This window comes from Dipodomys spectabilis, unplaced genomic scaffold (genome assembly GCF_019054845.1).
Source record: "Dipodomys spectabilis isolate Male_0828 unplaced genomic scaffold, ASM1905484v1 ptg000061l, whole genome shotgun sequence".
Lineage (NCBI taxonomy): Eukaryota > Metazoa > Chordata > Mammalia > Rodentia > Heteromyidae > Dipodomys > Dipodomys spectabilis.
Genome location: NW_024870738.1, coordinates 5,449,781 through 5,468,215, shown reverse-complemented (window position 1 = coordinate 5,468,215; position 18,435 = coordinate 5,449,781). Strand labels below are relative to the sequence as shown.

Below are 18,435 nucleotides of genomic sequence, written 5' to 3'. Positions count from 1 at the left end.
ATACATAAGCCAAAAGCAGCAGGCCAAGTACTGTTAAATCACATTGCTTTATAACGCCCTTGAAAATATGAGACAGGTCCAAGATTTACAGTCTTCCACACAGGACCGGTACCACAAAGAAATGTGGTGGGCTACACACGATTTGACAAAATGTTAACAGCTGGACATCCAGCAGTTCTCATGATATATGACCATTAGTACTAATTTCAAGGTAGATAATATTTGATATTATACCTTCATTTCCCCTAGGGGGGCGGGAATTAAATCAACATATCACTCAGTAGCCAAAGGGGGTAGGGTGTATTTCTATGAGTTTGCTTCTGACTCTTTGAGATGATCTACTCTGGATTTTTTCCTCCACTGTCTATCCCCTTAACACGACTGATGGTGGAAGCTTAGGAAAAAAAAAATCCCTCCACATCAGGTACTATTTTGTATCGGATAAGTTTCAGTTCTTTCAACGCAGTTTAGACCATGAATGTGACAGGAATTTACAAATAAAGGAGAACAAGTTTATTCAGTCCAGTAAGCAATTTTAACAAGTGTCAGTTTGATAGTTTTGCTCAGTGAAATGTGCTAACATCAATTCTACTAGGACCTTTTTATTTCATTTATTCCATAAAGTATTTCTCAATACAAATACCAGAGACAGTAAAGACACTGTCATCAGTGTAGCCTTAAACACTGAAGGAAGAAAAAGGCAAATTTCAAATCGTCTCCAATTCCAGATAGAGAACTTGACAATACTTGTATTTCTCTTTGAAAAAAAATTAACAGTAAGAAATGAGACTGAAAGCATAAGTTACAGGTCACACTCTGCCAAGTTTTCCCAACATGAAAATGCTAGTTCCAGTGTTTCTGTTGTGTAAATGAAATCTATTTGGGAGAGAATTTGAATTGTGAATCAGTAAGTCTCCAGTTCTTCACTGGTGTGGGGGGAGGGGGGGGGTGGGGAAGAGAGACCAAGGCCTCACACCTACTAGAAATGCCCTCTACACCTACATCGAGCTTGTTAACACCCCAGCCCCTGGTGGTTCCAACACAACAGCTGAACATGAACTTTTACATAGGCAGAAGACAATGAACTTATGTCTAATAAAAGCTAAATGACAATTTACCCTTGTCTTAACCAGACAAGGAACTGCAGACCAAATGTCTTCAAAGAATTAGCTTTCCATGGAAGTGGAGTCACGGCTAAGTTTCACACCACCGTTACCTAAGATGAGCATCAGGTAGCCCGAATTCCACATGCGTTCTAGCCTGAAATCAAGGCATTTCTTTCTCTTTCCAGCCAAGTAAACATGAAGCCTATTGTCCAGTGTTCTTGCCAATATATAGGACTTTGTTCCCAAGTGACTATATATATGCCAAACTTGGAAGTGAAGGCCTATAGCCATCTCAGTTGTCAAGTTACATAAACATTATCAAAGCATTCATCTGAATACGTTATCTGAATACCTTATGCTTGTTTCTGACCCAACACTACAGGAGTTTTTTTCCCCTCACCATTTGAATAGGTTATTAGACAACTAATCAGCCTCCTTTGAATACTATTAATAGGGGATTCAAGATGCTTAACTTAGTATTGTTTCCATATCAGGGAACCATCACAAGAACAGAATTCCTGTGTGATGGTCAGCCCTGTCAAGTGATGTCTGAATTAGGAACATTATATGCAGGGAGCTGGGAAGAAAATGGACGGACAAGGCAGTGAACACATGCACTCCAACAAAGGGGAAAATGAGGCAGATGTGCAACATAGCTGAGGGAGAAATTTATAGATTCAAACTATTCAAACTGCTAAGCAGCCTCCTGTACCACAGTCCAGTAGTTCTAAGAAAATACAGATATGGTAGAAAAAGTAAGAAAATTTTCACCACAAAACCAATAGTTACTACTAACAGAAAGTTATACACAAAATAGATCTCTCAGTACAGTGATCACACTTCACCTTAGTCAACCGACTCAATGCCGGCGGCAGAGGCTGGCGACACGAGCTTCTGTGCGGCACTCTCACTCTCCGCCTTGGCCTCCAGGCTCACCCCCACCGCTCCTGGGGAAGCGCTGGGCTCCTTGTGAGAATCCAGGACAGTGCAGGGTTGCAGTGCAGATGACACCAAGTCCCCATCAGTCCCTCTGGCAGAGGCCTGCTCTTTCAGAACTTCTACCTTCTCGTTGAGCTCATTTCTTTCTGTCTGAAGAGCCCTGCACAGCTTCTCTAACCGTTCCAGCTTGATTTGAAAGGCCTTGTACTCTTTATCACGGACAGTTTTCTGTTGGAAGGAAAAAAAAAACACACCAGTATGTCTATAACCTTGTTCAAGTACAACTGAGGTTATTATGCACATGCAAAAAATAAAAATAAAACCAAAGAAATGAGGTGAGCCAAGTTGGAAATTCATCTGTCTTGCCACCTACTGAACATGTTCAGTTTCTTCAGACGCCTAACTAACACTATGGGGCAAGGTTGCTTTCACTACATATGTATGCATTTAAATATAGGAATGATCTTTACCCTAATACTATTCTATGATAACTAAATTCCCTGGGTCCCATCTTTTAAAAACTGACAAAAATCCACTTTTTAAAACACTCATATTGATGAACTACTAAAAATTCAAGGCCAGGGGCTGGGAAAGTGGCTCAGCAGTAGAGTGCTTGCCTCATATGCATGAGGCCCTGGGTTCAGTTTCTCAGCACCACTTAAGCAGAAAAAGTTGGACGTGGAACTGTGGCTTAAGTAGTAGAGCGCTCTCCTTGAGCTGAAGAGCTGAGGGACAGCACCTAGGCCCAGACTTCAGGCCCCACAACCAACAACAACAAAAAAAAAATTAAAGGCCCAGGTGCCAGTTACTCACACCTGTAATCCTAGCTACTCAGGAGGCTGATATCTGTAGAGGTTCAAAGTCAGCCTGGTCAGGAAAGTCTGAGAGACGCTTCTCTCCAATTACCTATAAAAAAGCTGTAAGTACAGCTATGGCTCAAAGTAGCAGAGCACTGGCCTTGAACAAAAGAAGCTCAGGGGCAGCATCTAGGCCCTGAGTTCAAGCCCCAGGACCAGCACCAATCAGAAACTAGGGAAAAATGCCCTCCAGAATTCAATTAAAACATGACTCAATTGTACAGCTTTCCTACTACCAATTTTTAGCTAAGATCCTTTTGCTCCAGTGATTTATTTTGTGAAATTTTACCTGAGTCTTACGAAATTTCAGGAGATGTAAAAGTTGGTGATTGCAAGCAATATGTGTCATATTATAAAACTGGCCAAACTACAGTATTTTTTCGCTTTTGTGAAAAGCAGGCATTTGCTTTCATATTCACTGGGAAATCTAGTCCCTGCTTGCTAAGGCGTGAGTACTGCACTCAAGGTCATCAACTGAATGCTTATTAGAAAAGCAGGTTCCCTGACCGACCTTAGACCTAGTGAGTCAGAGCCTCTAGCTGGGGCCTAGAAATCTCATCCTGGAACATGAGTTTGGTTCAAATTTAAAGGTTAAGAAACTACTTCTATAGAACAAAGCAGAAGATGCTTTCTAAGTGTCTTCACTACAAGCGTAGGAGAATTAACTGGATGATGAGCTCAATCCCTCATTCAAGCTCCTCCACCTCAAACTGACAGGAAAGGCATCCGTCTATTCAGCAACTATCACAGTAGTACCCCAACACCTGGCCCTTGTCCTGACAGATACCTGAATTTAATGAATGCCCATTAATTAGGAACACATGTGAGTCTTGGAAACTACCTCACCTCTTCAGCCATTTGCAGAAGGGCTTTATTATTATTTTCCCACTTGGTACGCCATATTATTGTTTCTTTTTCCAACTTTTTAATTTTCTTCGTCATCTGTGAATAAACAAAATCACAAATTTAAATTCAAAACTGTGTATCAAAAAAATATTTAAAAAATACAAAAAAACTGCATATCCTCTGTACTTCCTATCCCGCCCGGACCAGCTGATAGCTGTGTGTGCTTTGAAAGAAGTGGCTGTCTGTTCTGTTGATAGCATGGCTTCTCTCTGAAACTCCTAGAGTGAAGCCTGATAGCTCATGCTTGTAATCCTAGCTGCTCAAGGCTGAGATCTGAGGATCATGGTTCGAAGCCAGCCTGGGCAGGAAAGTCTGTGAGAAGCTTATCTCTAACCACAGAAAACTGGAAGTGGCACTGTGGTTCAAAGTGACAGAGCACTCAACTTGAGCACTCATGAAGAGCTCAGGGACAGCGCTCAGGCCCTGAGTTCAAGTCCCACGACCGACAAAGAAAAGAAGTAGCTCCTAGGGTGCAACTGAGGTGAGGGTTTCATGAGGGGAAAAGGTGAATGTGTTTTAGAGGCAACAGCATACTCAGAGCTCTCTATAAGGCTGGACTGCTGTTTTTCCACCTGGGAAGAGCAAAACCTCCTTTTACTTAAGCCTTAGGAAAAAAATATCCACGTGTGTGTTTTCTGTTCATTGAATTCCTCATAGTCTAGAAAGGACAGAGTTTCAGTCTTATAAAAGATTAAGAATTGGTGTTTTACCATAACTTCCAAATCATGACTTCAAAACTAAGAGGAAGCATGATTCAGAAGATTCCAGGGAGAAAGAAAGTACTAACCACTTAAACTTTGAGCATCCTCAGAACTCTCAGGACTATTTTACTCAGATTTGGCTAAGGATAAAGTGAGTTCAGAAATTAGGAAAATACTCCTTAGTCTCTGCTACAAGAACCCAACTTGTCAGAAATTTGGGCTGACTGATTTGTGCCTGTCATTTTGCCACATTCTCAATATTCCTTTACCCACTGCTGACTGCACATGAGCGCTGATCCGCGTCAGGGCACTGGGCTAGGCACCCTGTGCTATGGGAAAGCTAAATGGGGACCAAGGCCATGGAGAAAGCTCATGGAAGCCTCGGGTCAGGTGCTAACCCCCAGTTCAGCATTCCCTTCTCATTCCACAGGATTCCCCGTCTTGTCTTGAGTCCTATTGTACCTCAACAGTGAGCATGTACTGAAGTCTAGCTAACACTTCTGTGTGCTTCACAGTTTCCCCTTGATTGGATCCTCAACTGAAAGGAATGACAGGCTGAACAAATTTGCTGCTCATGGAATTCTCCAGATTACTAGGTCTAAAAATACCTCAAGGTAGTAATTTGAGCACTGTTCAGCTCATGGTAATTGAGCACATGTTGATGTGCCAAACACTATCTGAAATACTCTTTATTATTTTATGAAGGGCAACTCTTTTATTTTTTTCTACCAATTTTTAAAAGCAAAGGCACAAAAAGGCAACAAAAAGTTATAAACAGTTTGTCCACAGTTAGATGAACCCACCAGCATATTAACCATTATGTAAGATGAGGTTAATAGTCATGGCTGCTATCTACTGAACTCTTAGATAATTAAGTGTGCTATGCATGCACTACTACCCTTCTCATCAACACTTTTCTAAAACCTCCCAGTTTAGATGGGTGCAGTGGTGTGCACCTGCTATCCCAGCTAACAGGCAAGCTGAGGCTTGCATCCACCTAGGAGTAGACACATTCTTAGCTTGTTAACAAAGATCTTTCCTTAATGCATGCAGGAAGATATAATAGAAGCCAAAGAATTAGTTGGGTTGGAGGGGAAAGACTTCAGTGGGCTTCAGTTAAGAGAAAAAAAAAGGAGGCCGGGCACCAGTGGCTCACGCCTGTAATCCTAGCTCTTTAGGAGGCTGAGATCTAAGGATTGTGGTTCAAAGCCAGCCTGAGCAGGAAAGTCCATGAGACTCTTAGCTCCAATTAAGCACAAGAAAACCAGAAGTGGAACTGTGACTGAAAGTGGTAGAGTGCTAGCCTTGAGTAGAAAAGCTCAGGGCTCAGGGACAGCACCCAGTCACTGAGTTCAAGCCCCAAGACTTAACAGAAAGAAAGAGAAAGGAAAGCTTTTTTCCCAATGGTAAAAAGTGTGTGTGTGTGTGTGTGTGTGTGTGTGTGTGTGTGTGTCTGTGTCTGTGTGTGTGTGTGTGTGTATGTGTGTGTGTGTGTGTGCGCATGTGTACGTGCATCTCAACCAACAAAAATACACTAATTTTTAATCTGGATGTGACTGTCTTTACTCTTCTCAGACAGAATTTTGTGAGAGAACTGGAAATGATCTTCTAAAGTAATTGAATACAAACATAATGATAAAAAACCTAATTCTTTTATTTTTCCAGTCCTAGGGCTTGAACTCAGGGCCTGGGCACTGTCCCTGAGCCTCTCTGTGCTCAAGGTTAGCACTCTACCACTTGAGTCATAGCACCACTTACGGCTTTTTCTGTGTATGTGGTTCTGAGGAATCGAACCCAGGGATTTATGCATGCTAGTCGAGCACTCTACCACTAAACCACATTCCCTGCCCCAAACCAAAATCTTATTTCAGCTACAAACTACATGTACCAGAGGAGTTCTAAGGAATTTTTAAATAAGTTAGAATTCTAAGCTTAGAGATCATTATTACTTGGTTAACACAGAGGGCAAAATGACTAAATAAGGCTCTAAAAATCATGAAAGACAAAATGAACAGTCATCACAATATAAATTCACACAAATAGTACTACTTACGTTTGAAATACGTTATATAAATTCACTTTTCTATACTCATCCTTAAAAACATGCAAATACCTTTTCCATTTCTTGCCTGAAAGTTGTAAATAGTTCATTGCTTTTTGCCATCGTAGTCTGGAATTCTTCAAATTTATCCATATAAAGAGAAAGCTATAGAGAAAGAAAAATGAAATCAATTCTAAACTCTGGGTAAACATGAAAATTCCTACCAGGTTCCTGTGGCTCATTGCTGTGATCCTACTGAGGGCACTGAAATTTGAGGATTGCTGTTGGAAACATAGGGAGGCAAATACAGGGGATTTGTTTTTGTTTCAATTTTTTGGTCATGGGGCTTGAACTCAAGAGCCTGGGCACTGCCCCTGAGCTCTTTCACTTAAGGCTAGAGCTCTACCACTTTGAGCCACAGTGCCACTTCTGGTTTTCTAGTGGTTTACTGAGGATAAGAGTCTCATGGACTTTCCTTCCCAGGCTGGCTTTAAACTGTGATCCTCAGATCTCAGCCTCCTGAGTAGCTAGAATTATAGGTGTGAGCCACCAGTGCCTGGCTAAATCCAAGGTATTTATTCAGGAAACTACTCAGCAAATATTAGGAAGTGGAAGTTTGGCTCAAGTGATAGAGCACCAGCCTTGAGCAAAAAAAAAAAATGTAAGTAAGTAAGAGCATGAGGCTCTGAGTTCACATCCCAGTACCAGCACATACACACAAAAATGCCAATTCCTAAACTTTCAAAACAATGTTTAAAAATTACATACTTGATTTAAGTGATAGGAACAAAAGTGAATCCACACCCAATTCTTGGATACCAAATACAGATGAATAAAATTTCAACTAACAGAAATACATAAACTTTGGAGGCAGGCTTAGAGATGAGGATTGAGGTTCAAAGCGAACTTGGACTAGAAAACTCTGTGAGAGGGTCTGGGAAGGTGGCTCAGTGGTAGAGCACTTGCCTTGTACGCACGAGGCCCTGGGTTCGATTCCTCAGCACAACATAAGCAGAAAAAAAAAGCCGGAAGTGGCGCTGTGGCTCAAGTGGTAGAACGTCAGCCTAGAGCTGAGGGACAGTGCCCAGGACCAGAGTTCAGGCCCCACGACCGGACCCCCCCCCCCAAAAAAAAAAAAAAAACTCTGAGACTCTCATTTCTAACCAACCAGCAAAAAGCCAGAAATGGAGCTGTGGCTCAAGTGGAAGAGTACAAGCCTTGAACAAAACAGCTAAGCAAGAGAAAGGCCCAAAGGTCAAATCCTTGTACTTGGATGCTTGCACACATGTACCCATGTGAACATACACACACACAGTAGCATAATGTATTTGAAATGTAGACATCTGTTGGGTGTCAGTGACTCATGCCTGTAATCTAGCTGTGCTCAGGAGGCTGAGATCTGAGGATTGCAGTAAGAAGCCAGGCTGGGGAGGTAAGTCTGTGAGACTGGGAAGTGGAGGGCTGGGAAGGTGGCTCTGGTAGAGTGCTTGCCTTGCATGCATGAAGCCCGGGGTTCGATTTCTCAGCATCACATAAGCAGAAAAAGCTGGAAGTGGTGCTGTGGCTCAAGTGGTAGAGTGCTACCCTTGAGCAAAAGAAGCTCAAGAACTGAACCCAGGCCCTGAATTTAAGCCCCAGGAGTGTGAGAGAGAGAGAGAGAGAGAGAGAGAGAGAGAGAGAGAGAGAGAGAGAGAGAGAGAGAGAGAGAGAGAGAGAGAGAGAGAGAGAGAGTGTGTGTGTGTGTGTGTGTGTGTGTGTGTGTGTGTGTGTGTGTGTGTGTGTGTGTGTGTGTGTGTGTGTGTGTGTGTGTGTGTGTGTGTGTGTGTGTGTGTGTGTGTAATGTAGACATTTGCTGGGTGCTGGTGGCTCACACCTGTAATCCTAGCTACTCAGGAGACGAAGATCTGAGGACTGAGGTTCAAAGCCAGCCCTGGGAAGAAAGTCCATAAGACTCTTATCTCCAATTAACCAGTAGAAAACCAGAAGTGACGCTATGGCTCAAAGTGGTAGAGCGCTAGAAGAAAGGCTTAGAGCCAGCACCCAGGCTGAGTTCAAGCCCCAAGACAGAATAAAAATTATTATGTAGACCTTTGATAGCTCCATTCCACCCATTTAAACAAAACCTGAAGAATATGCTTGTTATAGTTATAAATTTCATATACCTCTAATGTTTTGTGAACTTTCTCATCTTACATATAAAAACTGTTGGGGAGCCAGCACTAGTGGCTCATGCCTGTAATCCTAGCTCTCAGGAGGCTGAGATCTGAGGATCATGGTTCAAAGCCAGCCTAGGAAGAAAGTCCCTGACTCTTCAATTAACCAAGAAACCGGAAGTAGTGCTGCGGCTCAAGTGGAAGAGCACTCTCCTTGAGCTGAAGAACTCAGGGACAGCACCTAGGTCCAGAGTTCAAGCCCCACGCGCGACTGACAAAAAAACAAACTGTTGGGGGCATGGTGAGAGCAATCTGGCTGGACCATCTATCATTACATACCGCCCACATGATTCTTAGCTTGCTATCAAGGATATCTCTTTCAAAAATACAGGTAGGGCAATGCAACAGAAGCCCAAGAACTACAAGGGTTGGGAACAAAGAACTCAGTGGGAGTAGAGTTAAAGCAAAGGATAAAAGAAGATAAAAACATCTACTTTCAGGCTAGAGTATGGCTCAAGCGGTAGAGAACGTTGTAGAGAACTTGCCCAACAAGTGCGAGGCTTTGACTTCAACCCTCAATACTAAGGGACCAAAAAAGGACACCACTGTTTCTCTCAACTCCTTCCTGGATTCAAGGAATTTGTTTTCAAGTTCAGAACAACCCACAACGCATGCAGAACACAAAATACAGTCGCTGTTTTCTTCCCCACAGAACAGGCACTTAGAGAAGGACAGGGGCGCTGGTGGCTCCCGCCTGTCATCCTAGCTACTCAGGAGGCTGACATCTGAGGACTGCGGTTCAAAGCCAGCCCCAAAAGGAAAACCTGTGAGACTCTTATTTCCAATAAAGCACCAGAAAACTGGGAGTGGTGCTGTGGCTCAAGTAGTAAAGCGCTTACCTTGAGCTAAAGAGCTGAGGCACAGCACCCAGGCTGAGTTCAAGCCCCATGACTGACAAAAGAAGAAGAAAAAAGGACAGTGGCAAAGTACAGTGTGTTCAAAGAGGGAAAGCTTTGAGCCCAGGAGGCCTCTGGGGAGAGGGCTGAAAAACTTCATTTGAGACCAAGAGTGAACCCCTCAGAGACCATCTAATGTCACGTTACATTATTTACAGAATGAGAAGGCAGAGCCCGAGAAATGATTACTTTTTGACTATAGAATTTGTGCTCAGGGCCTTCTGCTTGCTTAGCTTGCATGCTCATGGCTCTACCATATGAGCCACACCTCCATCCTGGCTTTTTGCTGGTTATTTTGGAGCCAGGCACTGGTGGCTCCCTCCTTAATCCTAGCTACTCAGGTGGCTGAGATCTGAGGATTGCAGTTCAAAACCAGCCCGAGCAAGAAAGCCCGTGAGCCTGGAAGTGGCTCTGTGGCTCAAATGAGAGTGTTAGCCTTGAGCAAAAGGAGCTCAGAGACAGTGCCCAGGCCCTGAGTTCAAGCCCCAGAACCAGCAAAAAAATAAAAAATAAATAAATAAAATGACAAGATTTTTCTGCCTAGCTTCAAACCTCGATCCTTTTGATCTGTCTATTAAGTAGCTAGGATTACAGCTAAGATCACAAAATATCAATAAGAAAAGTAGGAATAAAAGTTTACCACATGCCAAGAAAGCACTGCTGTAGTTGAGAATGTTACTCAGCAGCACTTAACAAGGATGTGAGGAGAGAACACCCAAGGTTCTGGGGCGAGTGGAGCAGGTGCTGCTGAAGGAGGGGAGAGGGGGAAGCTAACTAGAAGCTCCATTCCAGTGCTGTTAGGCCAGAGCTGGAGGATCCCACCTGCAGAAAGGGAAGGCACAGCCTAGGAGCAAGAAGAATGCTGCTGTAAGGAAGTGGAGAAGAATGCAGGAGGGCCGGGCGCCGGTGCTCACGCCTGTCATCCTAGCTATTCGGGAAGCTGAGATCTGAGGATTGCAGTTCAAAGCCAGCCTGGGCAGGAAAGTCCATGAGACTCATCACAAATTAAACCACAAAAAGCTGGAAGTGGTGCTCTGGCTCAAGTGGGAGAGCGCTAGCCTTGAGTACAAAAGCTCAGGGGCAGCGCCCAGGCCCACAGTTCAAACCCCAGGACCAGCAAAAAAAGGGAGAGGAATGCAGGAAATCTGGCAGCAGTTGGAAGAGGAAACACATCCTGACAATTCCTCTGAGGCTATGGGCCGAGACTTGGGGAAGCAGCAGTAGTTGTTAGGCCAAATAAGGCACAGTCCTAGCACTTAAGGGAAGCACCAGCAGTTTTAGCAAGACCCATTCTAATGAAAGCTGGGACAGCCTGGTAAAGACTGTCCCATCGGAGAGTTCAATGGGACCCCACAGTGGGCGACACCATGCCCAGATTATATGGATGGATTATGCAAGTAGGCCAAAGCACCGTGGTCAGAGTGTATCATCTGCAAACACTGTGAAATGACACGATGAGTGCAGAAATGAGGCCAACTCCTGGGAAGGATTACCAGCAAAGAAGAGGTAACGCACTGCAAAGGGAAAAGATGACTGGTAACAAGACTTGAGGTAGCACAGACAACAGATAGCATACAGTGACAGAACAGAAATCAGGCCGGATACCAGCGGCTCAAACCTTATGATCCTAACTACTCAGGAGGCTGAGATCTGAGGATTGCAATTGAAGCCAGCCCAGGCAGTAAAGTCTGAGATTCTTACCTCCAATTAATCACAATAAACAAACAAACAAATAAAACAAAAAGCCAGAAATGGAGCTGTGACTCAAGTTGTAGAGCACTAGTCCTGAGAAAAAGAGCTCAGGGACAGCACCGAGCCATTGAATTTAAGCCCCAGGACTGGGGTGTGTGCACGCACATGTATATACACACATACACACACGTGTGTACACACACATACACACATGTGTACACACACACAACAAAGGAAGAGGAAACATGATCTCTTCCTTCATTTCAGTCAGGTCTGGATCAGGCAAAATCACATTAGAGAACATCAACACCATAGGTTTTTCTTACAAATTCTATCACCTGCTGCCGTTACCTGTTGTTTCAGTTGTACTTCTTGCTGTTTCATCTGTTCATATTTGTGCCTTGATTCTGTTGCTTCTTTTAATAGCTAGAAAACAGAAACAATTGGCAAAATACTAATAGTAATAACAAATAGGACCACATCAAATGACCATACAGTTAGGCTACAGCCTCCAGCTATTTTAGGAAGTACCACTACAGATGTAATGATTCTATCAATTGTCATTTACCTGTAGTCTTACTACTTAAGTAGCAAAAGTACCAAGGAGGCCTAAAAAGACTTACAAAATTCAGGACTAAATTATTACATTTTAGGGGAAAATAACTGCATGTGTAATAAGAAGAGAAAATATAGCTAGGAATCTCAACATCATTCACATGACAGAGAAAGCCACTTTAGTCCAAAAGCAAAAGAGTAAAAGGCTGAAGAGCAAAGCAATGAAATCTAAGAACCAGTTTCTATATGCTTTGTTTAAAAAAAAAAAAAAAAAGGCAGCCAGGCCTTAGTGGCTCATACCTGTAATCCTAGCTATTCAGGAAGCTGAAATCTGAGGATCCTGGCTCAAAGTCAGCCTGGGCAGGAAAGTCTGTGAGCCTTTTTTTGGCAGGGAGGGGGCATTCAGTCGTGGGGCCTGAACTCTGGGCCTGAGCGTTATCCCTCAGCTCTTCAGCTCAAGGCTAGCACTCTACCACTTGAGCCACAGTACCACTTCCGGCTTTTTCTGCTCAGGTGGTAGTGAGGAATCGAACCCAGAGCCTCATGCATGCAAGACAAGCACTCTACCACTGAGCCACCTTCCCAGCCCTGTGAGACTTTTATCTCCAATTAACCACTCAAAAACTGGAGGTGGAGCCGTGGCTCAAAGTGGTAGAGCGCTACCCTTGAGCAAGAGTTCAGGAACAGTGCCTAAGCCCTGAATTCAAGCCCAGTGGGGGGAAAAAAATCAGGTTAAGAAGAAATAGGAGCTTTCATTTATACACTGAGGTTTTCAAGAACACACTAAGCAATTGTGAAACTGTCTTTGAAATACAGTATCACATAGAGTCCAAAGAAGTCTGAAAAACTACTGAAACCGAAACTACGTGCCTGAAACATGTGACTATGTGTGTGCAAAATTTATACTCTGTAACTTAAGAAATAATAGTCATTTTTCAGTTGAGCACGGGATCCCACTTTGAGTAGATACGGAAGGGACCACATTTTTTGTGTGAATAATGTCCCTAAATCCTAGACTCCCAGCATGCACATTGATGACATGAAATCACTAAGGAAGCAAGTCTTTACACCGCACCCATCTGGGGACCTGGTCTATTTGAGTCAGTGCTGGATGCAATAGTCCACATTATTATCATCGTTTCTCAGGTTTAATACTTGTTTGTATTAAACCAGTGCATAAAGCAGAATTTCCATATACTGAATATCTGTAGCCAAAAAAATGCTATTGCATTTACAATTACTGATAAGCAATATAATTAGAGCATTCAATGTGAGAACAAGAGTGAGCTTTTAGGTCAACAATGAATTCTGTTAAAAATTATTTCTAATCCTTGGCAATGATGTCTCATGCCTGTAATCCTAGCAACTCAGGAGGCTGAGATCTGAGGATCATAATTCAAAGCCAGCCTGGGCAAAAAGTCCATGGGACTCTTATCTCCAACAAACTACTCAGAAAAAGCCAGAAGTGGCACTGTGGCTCAAGTGGTAGAGCACTAGTCTTGAGCACAAAGAGGCTCAGGGACAGTGTCTAAGCCCAGAGTTCAAGACCCAGGACTGGCAAAACAAAAACAAACAAAAACAAGTAGCATGCCCCAGAGACAACAACGCACATAGAGTCAGTTTAAATGTTTTAGAGTTCAGCTTATGATTTTAGCAACATCTTTTTAAAGAAATAGAACTTACAAACTCTCTCTCTCTCTGGTGTTTTTCATCAGCTTCTTTTATCAGCTGCGTTGTCTGCTGAAGTTTGGCATCCACAAGCTGTTGCTGGAGCTCCTTATGTTTGAACACTTTATCAATATGCTACGGGAAAAGCCAAATTCCTTCCATCACTTCATGAGCAAAGGGGCGCACGGCACAGAACGAACTGCGGCTACAACCTTCTTGCTCTGCTTTCCCATTAATACCACCACAGCTAAGAGCACAGGGGCTTTTTGCACCCAGAGCACAGGACCCATGCCCTGTGGCCAGCTGTCAAAGCTGGGCTGTCTCCATCACTACATTTGCAATCCTGGTTCTGCCCTGTGTTGAAGATAAGGCTCCAACTACATGAAAACGAAGACAGGTAAGAAAATTAAGTCATTAAATTCACACAACTTGAACATTCATTCCTTTCTTCTACCCGTTAAGACACTCCAAAGTTCCCAGCTGGTGGCAGCATGTGATGGTACAAATGGCAGCAGTTAAGGCCCTTCTGGGGCATGGCTCTGGACAAACTCTGAGCCTGCTGAGCCTAAGTAGAGGCATCTGACCACACTGGCCTGGCAGAATGGTGACGGAACTGTGAATGTAATGGTGGAAGCATGCGAAATGCTTGGTGCCTGGCATGTATCAGACATTTGGTAAAACATTATTGTATCTCCAAACAAAATTATCATGTGATTATGTACACAAAAACCATCTCAAAACAAACCTTTTCAAAGAAGCTGGGTGTCAGAGGCTCATGCCTGTAATCCTAACTACTCAGAATACTGAGCTCTGAGGACTGCGGTTTGAAGCCAGCCCAGAAAATCTGGGAGACTCTCATCTCCAATTAACCACCAAAAAAGCTAGAAGAGGAGCTATCCTTGAGCACAAAAGCTCAGGGACAGCGTCAAAGCCCCGAGTTCAAGCGCCAGGATTGGTACAAAAAGAAAAGAAGCTAGAAGACCAGGAAGTTCGCAGGTATAATGGTGGGGAATAAGGCAGCCTCTGTGTGCGAGGACAGCAGCAGAGGATTTCTCTTCATCTGCAAGTGATCTCCTCACACTTGTTTCCTTACAAAGGAAATACATCCCGTGCGATTCAAAATAAGTAAGAATCCTAAATAGTATGATCTAAAGATGACATTTTCAAATCTGCTACATCTATACAGAAGTAGATTGTAGTATTAAACAATAAAACTAAAGGAATCATTGTTTTTTGTTGTTTGTTTGTTTGTTTTTTGGGTCCGGTCATGGGGCCTGAACTCTGGGCCTGGGCGCTGTCCCTCAGCTCTTCAGCTCAAGGCTAGCGCTCTACCACTTGAGCCACAGTGCCACTTCCGGCTTTTTTCTTTTTGCTTATGTGGTGCTGAGGAATTGAACCCAGAGCCTCAGGCATGCAAGGCAAGCGCTCTACCACTGAGCCACCTTCCCAGCCCTAAAGGAATCATTGTAAGAAAAATAAGGCTTTATGAATTAAATTATAAGAAAATTGAAGCTCAAAGACCAAAGAGAGAGAGAGAGAGAGAGAGAGAGAGAGAGAGAGAATACTCTCAAAAAAAAAAACAAAAAAAAACCAAGAAGCCTGGTGCCAGTGGCTCACAGCTGCTATCCTAGCTCCTCAGGAAACTGAGATCTGAGGGCTGAGGTTCAAAGCCAGCCTAGGTAAATCTGAGACTCTTTTTTTTTTTATTGTAAAGAAAATCTGACACTCTTATCTCTATTAACTAGAAAACAAAAGCTGGAAGTAAAGGCATGACATTAGCTTGGAGCAGAAAAGCAAAGCAAGTATGGGATGCCCTGAGTTCATGCTCCAGTATTGGCATTAAAAAATACATAAATGGCCAGGTGTCGTGACTCACACCTGTAATCCTGCTACTCAGTAGGCTGAGATCTGAGGATCTCGGTTCAAAGCCTGCCCAGGTAGGAACACCTGTGAGACTCATCTCTGATAAACCACCAGAAAACCGAAAGTGGCGCTGTGGCTCAAGTGGTAGAGCGCTCACCTTGAGCTAAAGAGCTGAGGGACAGCGCCCAGGCCTAGAGTTCAAGCCCCATGACTGACCCCCCCCCCAAAAAAAACATAAATGAATAAAAACAGCAACCATACAAAAAAAGGAATAAGAAACCTATTTCTGAGACCTGATAGAAACCAGTGAAATGGACAGCTTTTGAATTTGGATTTTAATCCAACTTCTTTTTTAAAAAGGAGATTAAGCAGAAAATTTTAAACATGACCAGATATTTAGTATGAAATACTTGTTAAGTGTTTAAGTGTGAAAATGTTATTATGGTTATGGTTAAAAGGAACAGTGCTGGGAGTGCAGCTCAAATGACAATGTGCTTGCCTACCAAGCTCAAGGTCATGAGTTTGAACCCCAGTACCAACAAAATATTTTTTTAAAAAAGAATCTTAGGGGGCTGGGAAGGTGGCTCAGTGGTAGAGCGCTTGCCTTGCATGCCTGAGGCCCTGGGTTCGATTCCTCAGCACCACATAAGCAAAAAGAAAAAAGCCGGAAGTGGCTCTGTGGCTCAAGTGGTAGAGTGCTAGCCTTGAGCTGAAGGACAGCGCGCAGACCCAGAGTTCAGGCCCCATGACCAGACCCCCCCCCCCCCCCAAAAAAAAAGAATCTTAGCTGGGCACCAATGGCTCAAGCCTGTAATTCTAGCTACTGAGGAGACTGAGCTCTGAGAATTTTGGTTTGAAGAAAAAGCTGGAAGTGGAGCTGTGACTCAAGTAATAGAGCAGAAGCTGTGAGCAAAGAAGCCCAGGGACAGCGTCCAGGTCCTGAATGTAAGCCCTAGGAACCCCCTCACACACACACACAAATTATTCTTTAAGCTATCCATTCCAATATCTATCTATTCCAAAAAGAGAACACTTTGGATTGCTTTTAAACAATGTAGAGAGATATGGATGAAACTGATGTCATCTGCTAAAACCAGGTAATATATTCTTTTTTTTTTGGGGGGGGGGTCAGTTGTGGGGCTTGAACTCTGGGCCTGGGTGCTATCCCTCAGCTCTTCAGCTCAAGGCAGGCCCTCTACCACTTGAGCCACAGCACCACTTCCAGTTTTCAGGTGGTTTATTGGCGATAATAGAATCTTGGATTTTCCTGCCTGGACTGGCTTTGAACCGCGATCCTCAGATCTCAGCCTCCTGAGTAGCTAGGATTACAGACGTGAGCCACCAGCACCCATCTTTTTATATTCTCTTTTTTTAAGCTAGCATTTTTTTCTTAACTTTTTCCCTGTTTCCTATTAGCAAATATCAGTCAAGGGAGGTTTCATTGTGACTTTCCACTCAATGAATCTCAATAAACCTTATCTTACCACCTCGCCTCCCATCCCACTCCCCCTTAAAGCAATTCCAACAGGTTCCACGTATCTGTTTTCATACACACAAATAAACTGTATGCACCATACTCCTCTCCAACATTTTCCTGAGCCCTCCTCTCTTGGTGATGCTCAGCTCCCCCATCTGAGCCTGATTTACTTTCCTGTCATTCATTGTTATTTTTAGTATGTATTAATGACCACCAAGGGGGCTCATTATGGTATTTCAGCTGTGCATCTGTTATGTTTTATTCAGAATATCCTTCTCTATTGCTTTCTCTTTTTCACCTCAAAATCCTATTAATCAATAGCTCTCATTGAGATTTTTTACATTCTTCATACATAGTTACACTGTGTTTGAAATTATTCACCCTTCATCTTTCCTTTCCCTCTCCCCTTGCTCTCATCCTCTTACATGGCCCCATAGTTAGAATCATGTTCTTGGTGTTTCTATCCATAATATATATTATATACATCATATATATGCATAATATATACTATATATAACATACATAGATGGATAATTTAAGGAGTCAAAACACACTAGGAGCTTGGTTTTGAGTGCTCATGCCTATAATCCTAACTTCTGAAAACTGAGAATCTGAGCTTTGAAGATGGCAGTTCAAAGCCAGTTCAGGCTGACAAAACCCATTAACCAGCAAAAAGCCACAAGTGGAGGCATGGACTCAAGCAGTAGAGCATCAGCCATGAGCAAAAAGGCCAAATGCAAGGCCCTGAGTTCAAACCTCAGTACTGGCACACGCACACCAAAAAATAGAATCCTAGGGTGAAGCTCAGTGGTAGAGGACATGCCCAGTAGGTGCAAGATGGTCGTGGATTTCATTCCCAACACCAAAGAAACAAACAGAAGTGAAGCATGAGGCTGGGAATGTGGCTTATTGGTAGAATGCTTGTCTAGCAAGCCCCAGGTTTCAGTACCTTCAGTACCCTTAGTATGACATAAACAGAAAAAGCTGCAACTGGTGCTGTGGCTCAAGTGGTAGAGTGCTAGCCTTGAGTAAAACCCAGGCCCTGAGTTTAAGCCCCAGGACTAGAAAAAAAAGTGAAGCATGGTGAGAGTAAGCAAAATTTTTTTTAAAAAAAAAGAACTAAGGTTAGCCAGGCGCTGGTGGCTCATACCTATAATCTTAGCTACCCAGCCCGGGCAGGAAAGGAGTCGGTGAGACTCTTATCCCCAATAAACCACCAGAAAACTGGAAGTGGCCCTGTGGCTCAAGTGGTAGGGCGCTTGCTAAGGGACAGCACTCAGCCCGAGTTCAAGCCCCATGATTGACAACAACAACAACAAAAGAATAAACTAGGTATAGTGGCATACACTTGTAATTTCCGTACTCCAAAGACTGAAACAAGAAGATGGAGACTTCAAGGTCAGTCTGAGCTATGTAGTTAGACTATCAGAAAAAGAAAAAAAAATCATAGGGCTGGGAAGATGGGTCAGTGGTAGAGCGCTTGCCTTGCATGCATGAGGCCCTGGGTTCGATTCCTCGGCA

The 18,435-nt window shown here is 43.3% G+C and overlaps 1 protein-coding gene across 3 annotated transcripts in view; it reads right to left on the bottom strand.

Moving 5' to 3' along the window:
• Nucleotides 1–1,593: 1,593 nt before the first annotated feature.
• The window catches only part of Txlng (taxilin gamma), a 58,123-nt gene continuing 41,281 nt past the window's right edge, over nucleotides 1,594–18,435 (bottom strand). For all 3 annotated transcript variants that reach the window (XM_042680425.1, XM_042680426.1, XM_042680427.1), the window contains exons 6-10: nucleotides 13,590–13,709; nucleotides 11,703–11,777; nucleotides 6,623–6,715; nucleotides 3,749–3,844; nucleotides 1,594–2,273 (exon numbers count right to left, since the gene is read on the bottom strand). In XM_042680425.1, the coding sequence (XP_042536359.1) occupies nucleotides 1,953–2,273; nucleotides 3,749–3,844; nucleotides 6,623–6,715; nucleotides 11,703–11,777; nucleotides 13,590–13,709 (705 nt within the window). In that variant the 3' untranslated portion in view covers nucleotides 1,594–1,952. The remainder of the gene's footprint in view (nucleotides 2,274–3,748; nucleotides 3,845–6,622; nucleotides 6,716–11,702; nucleotides 11,778–13,589; nucleotides 13,710–18,435) is intronic.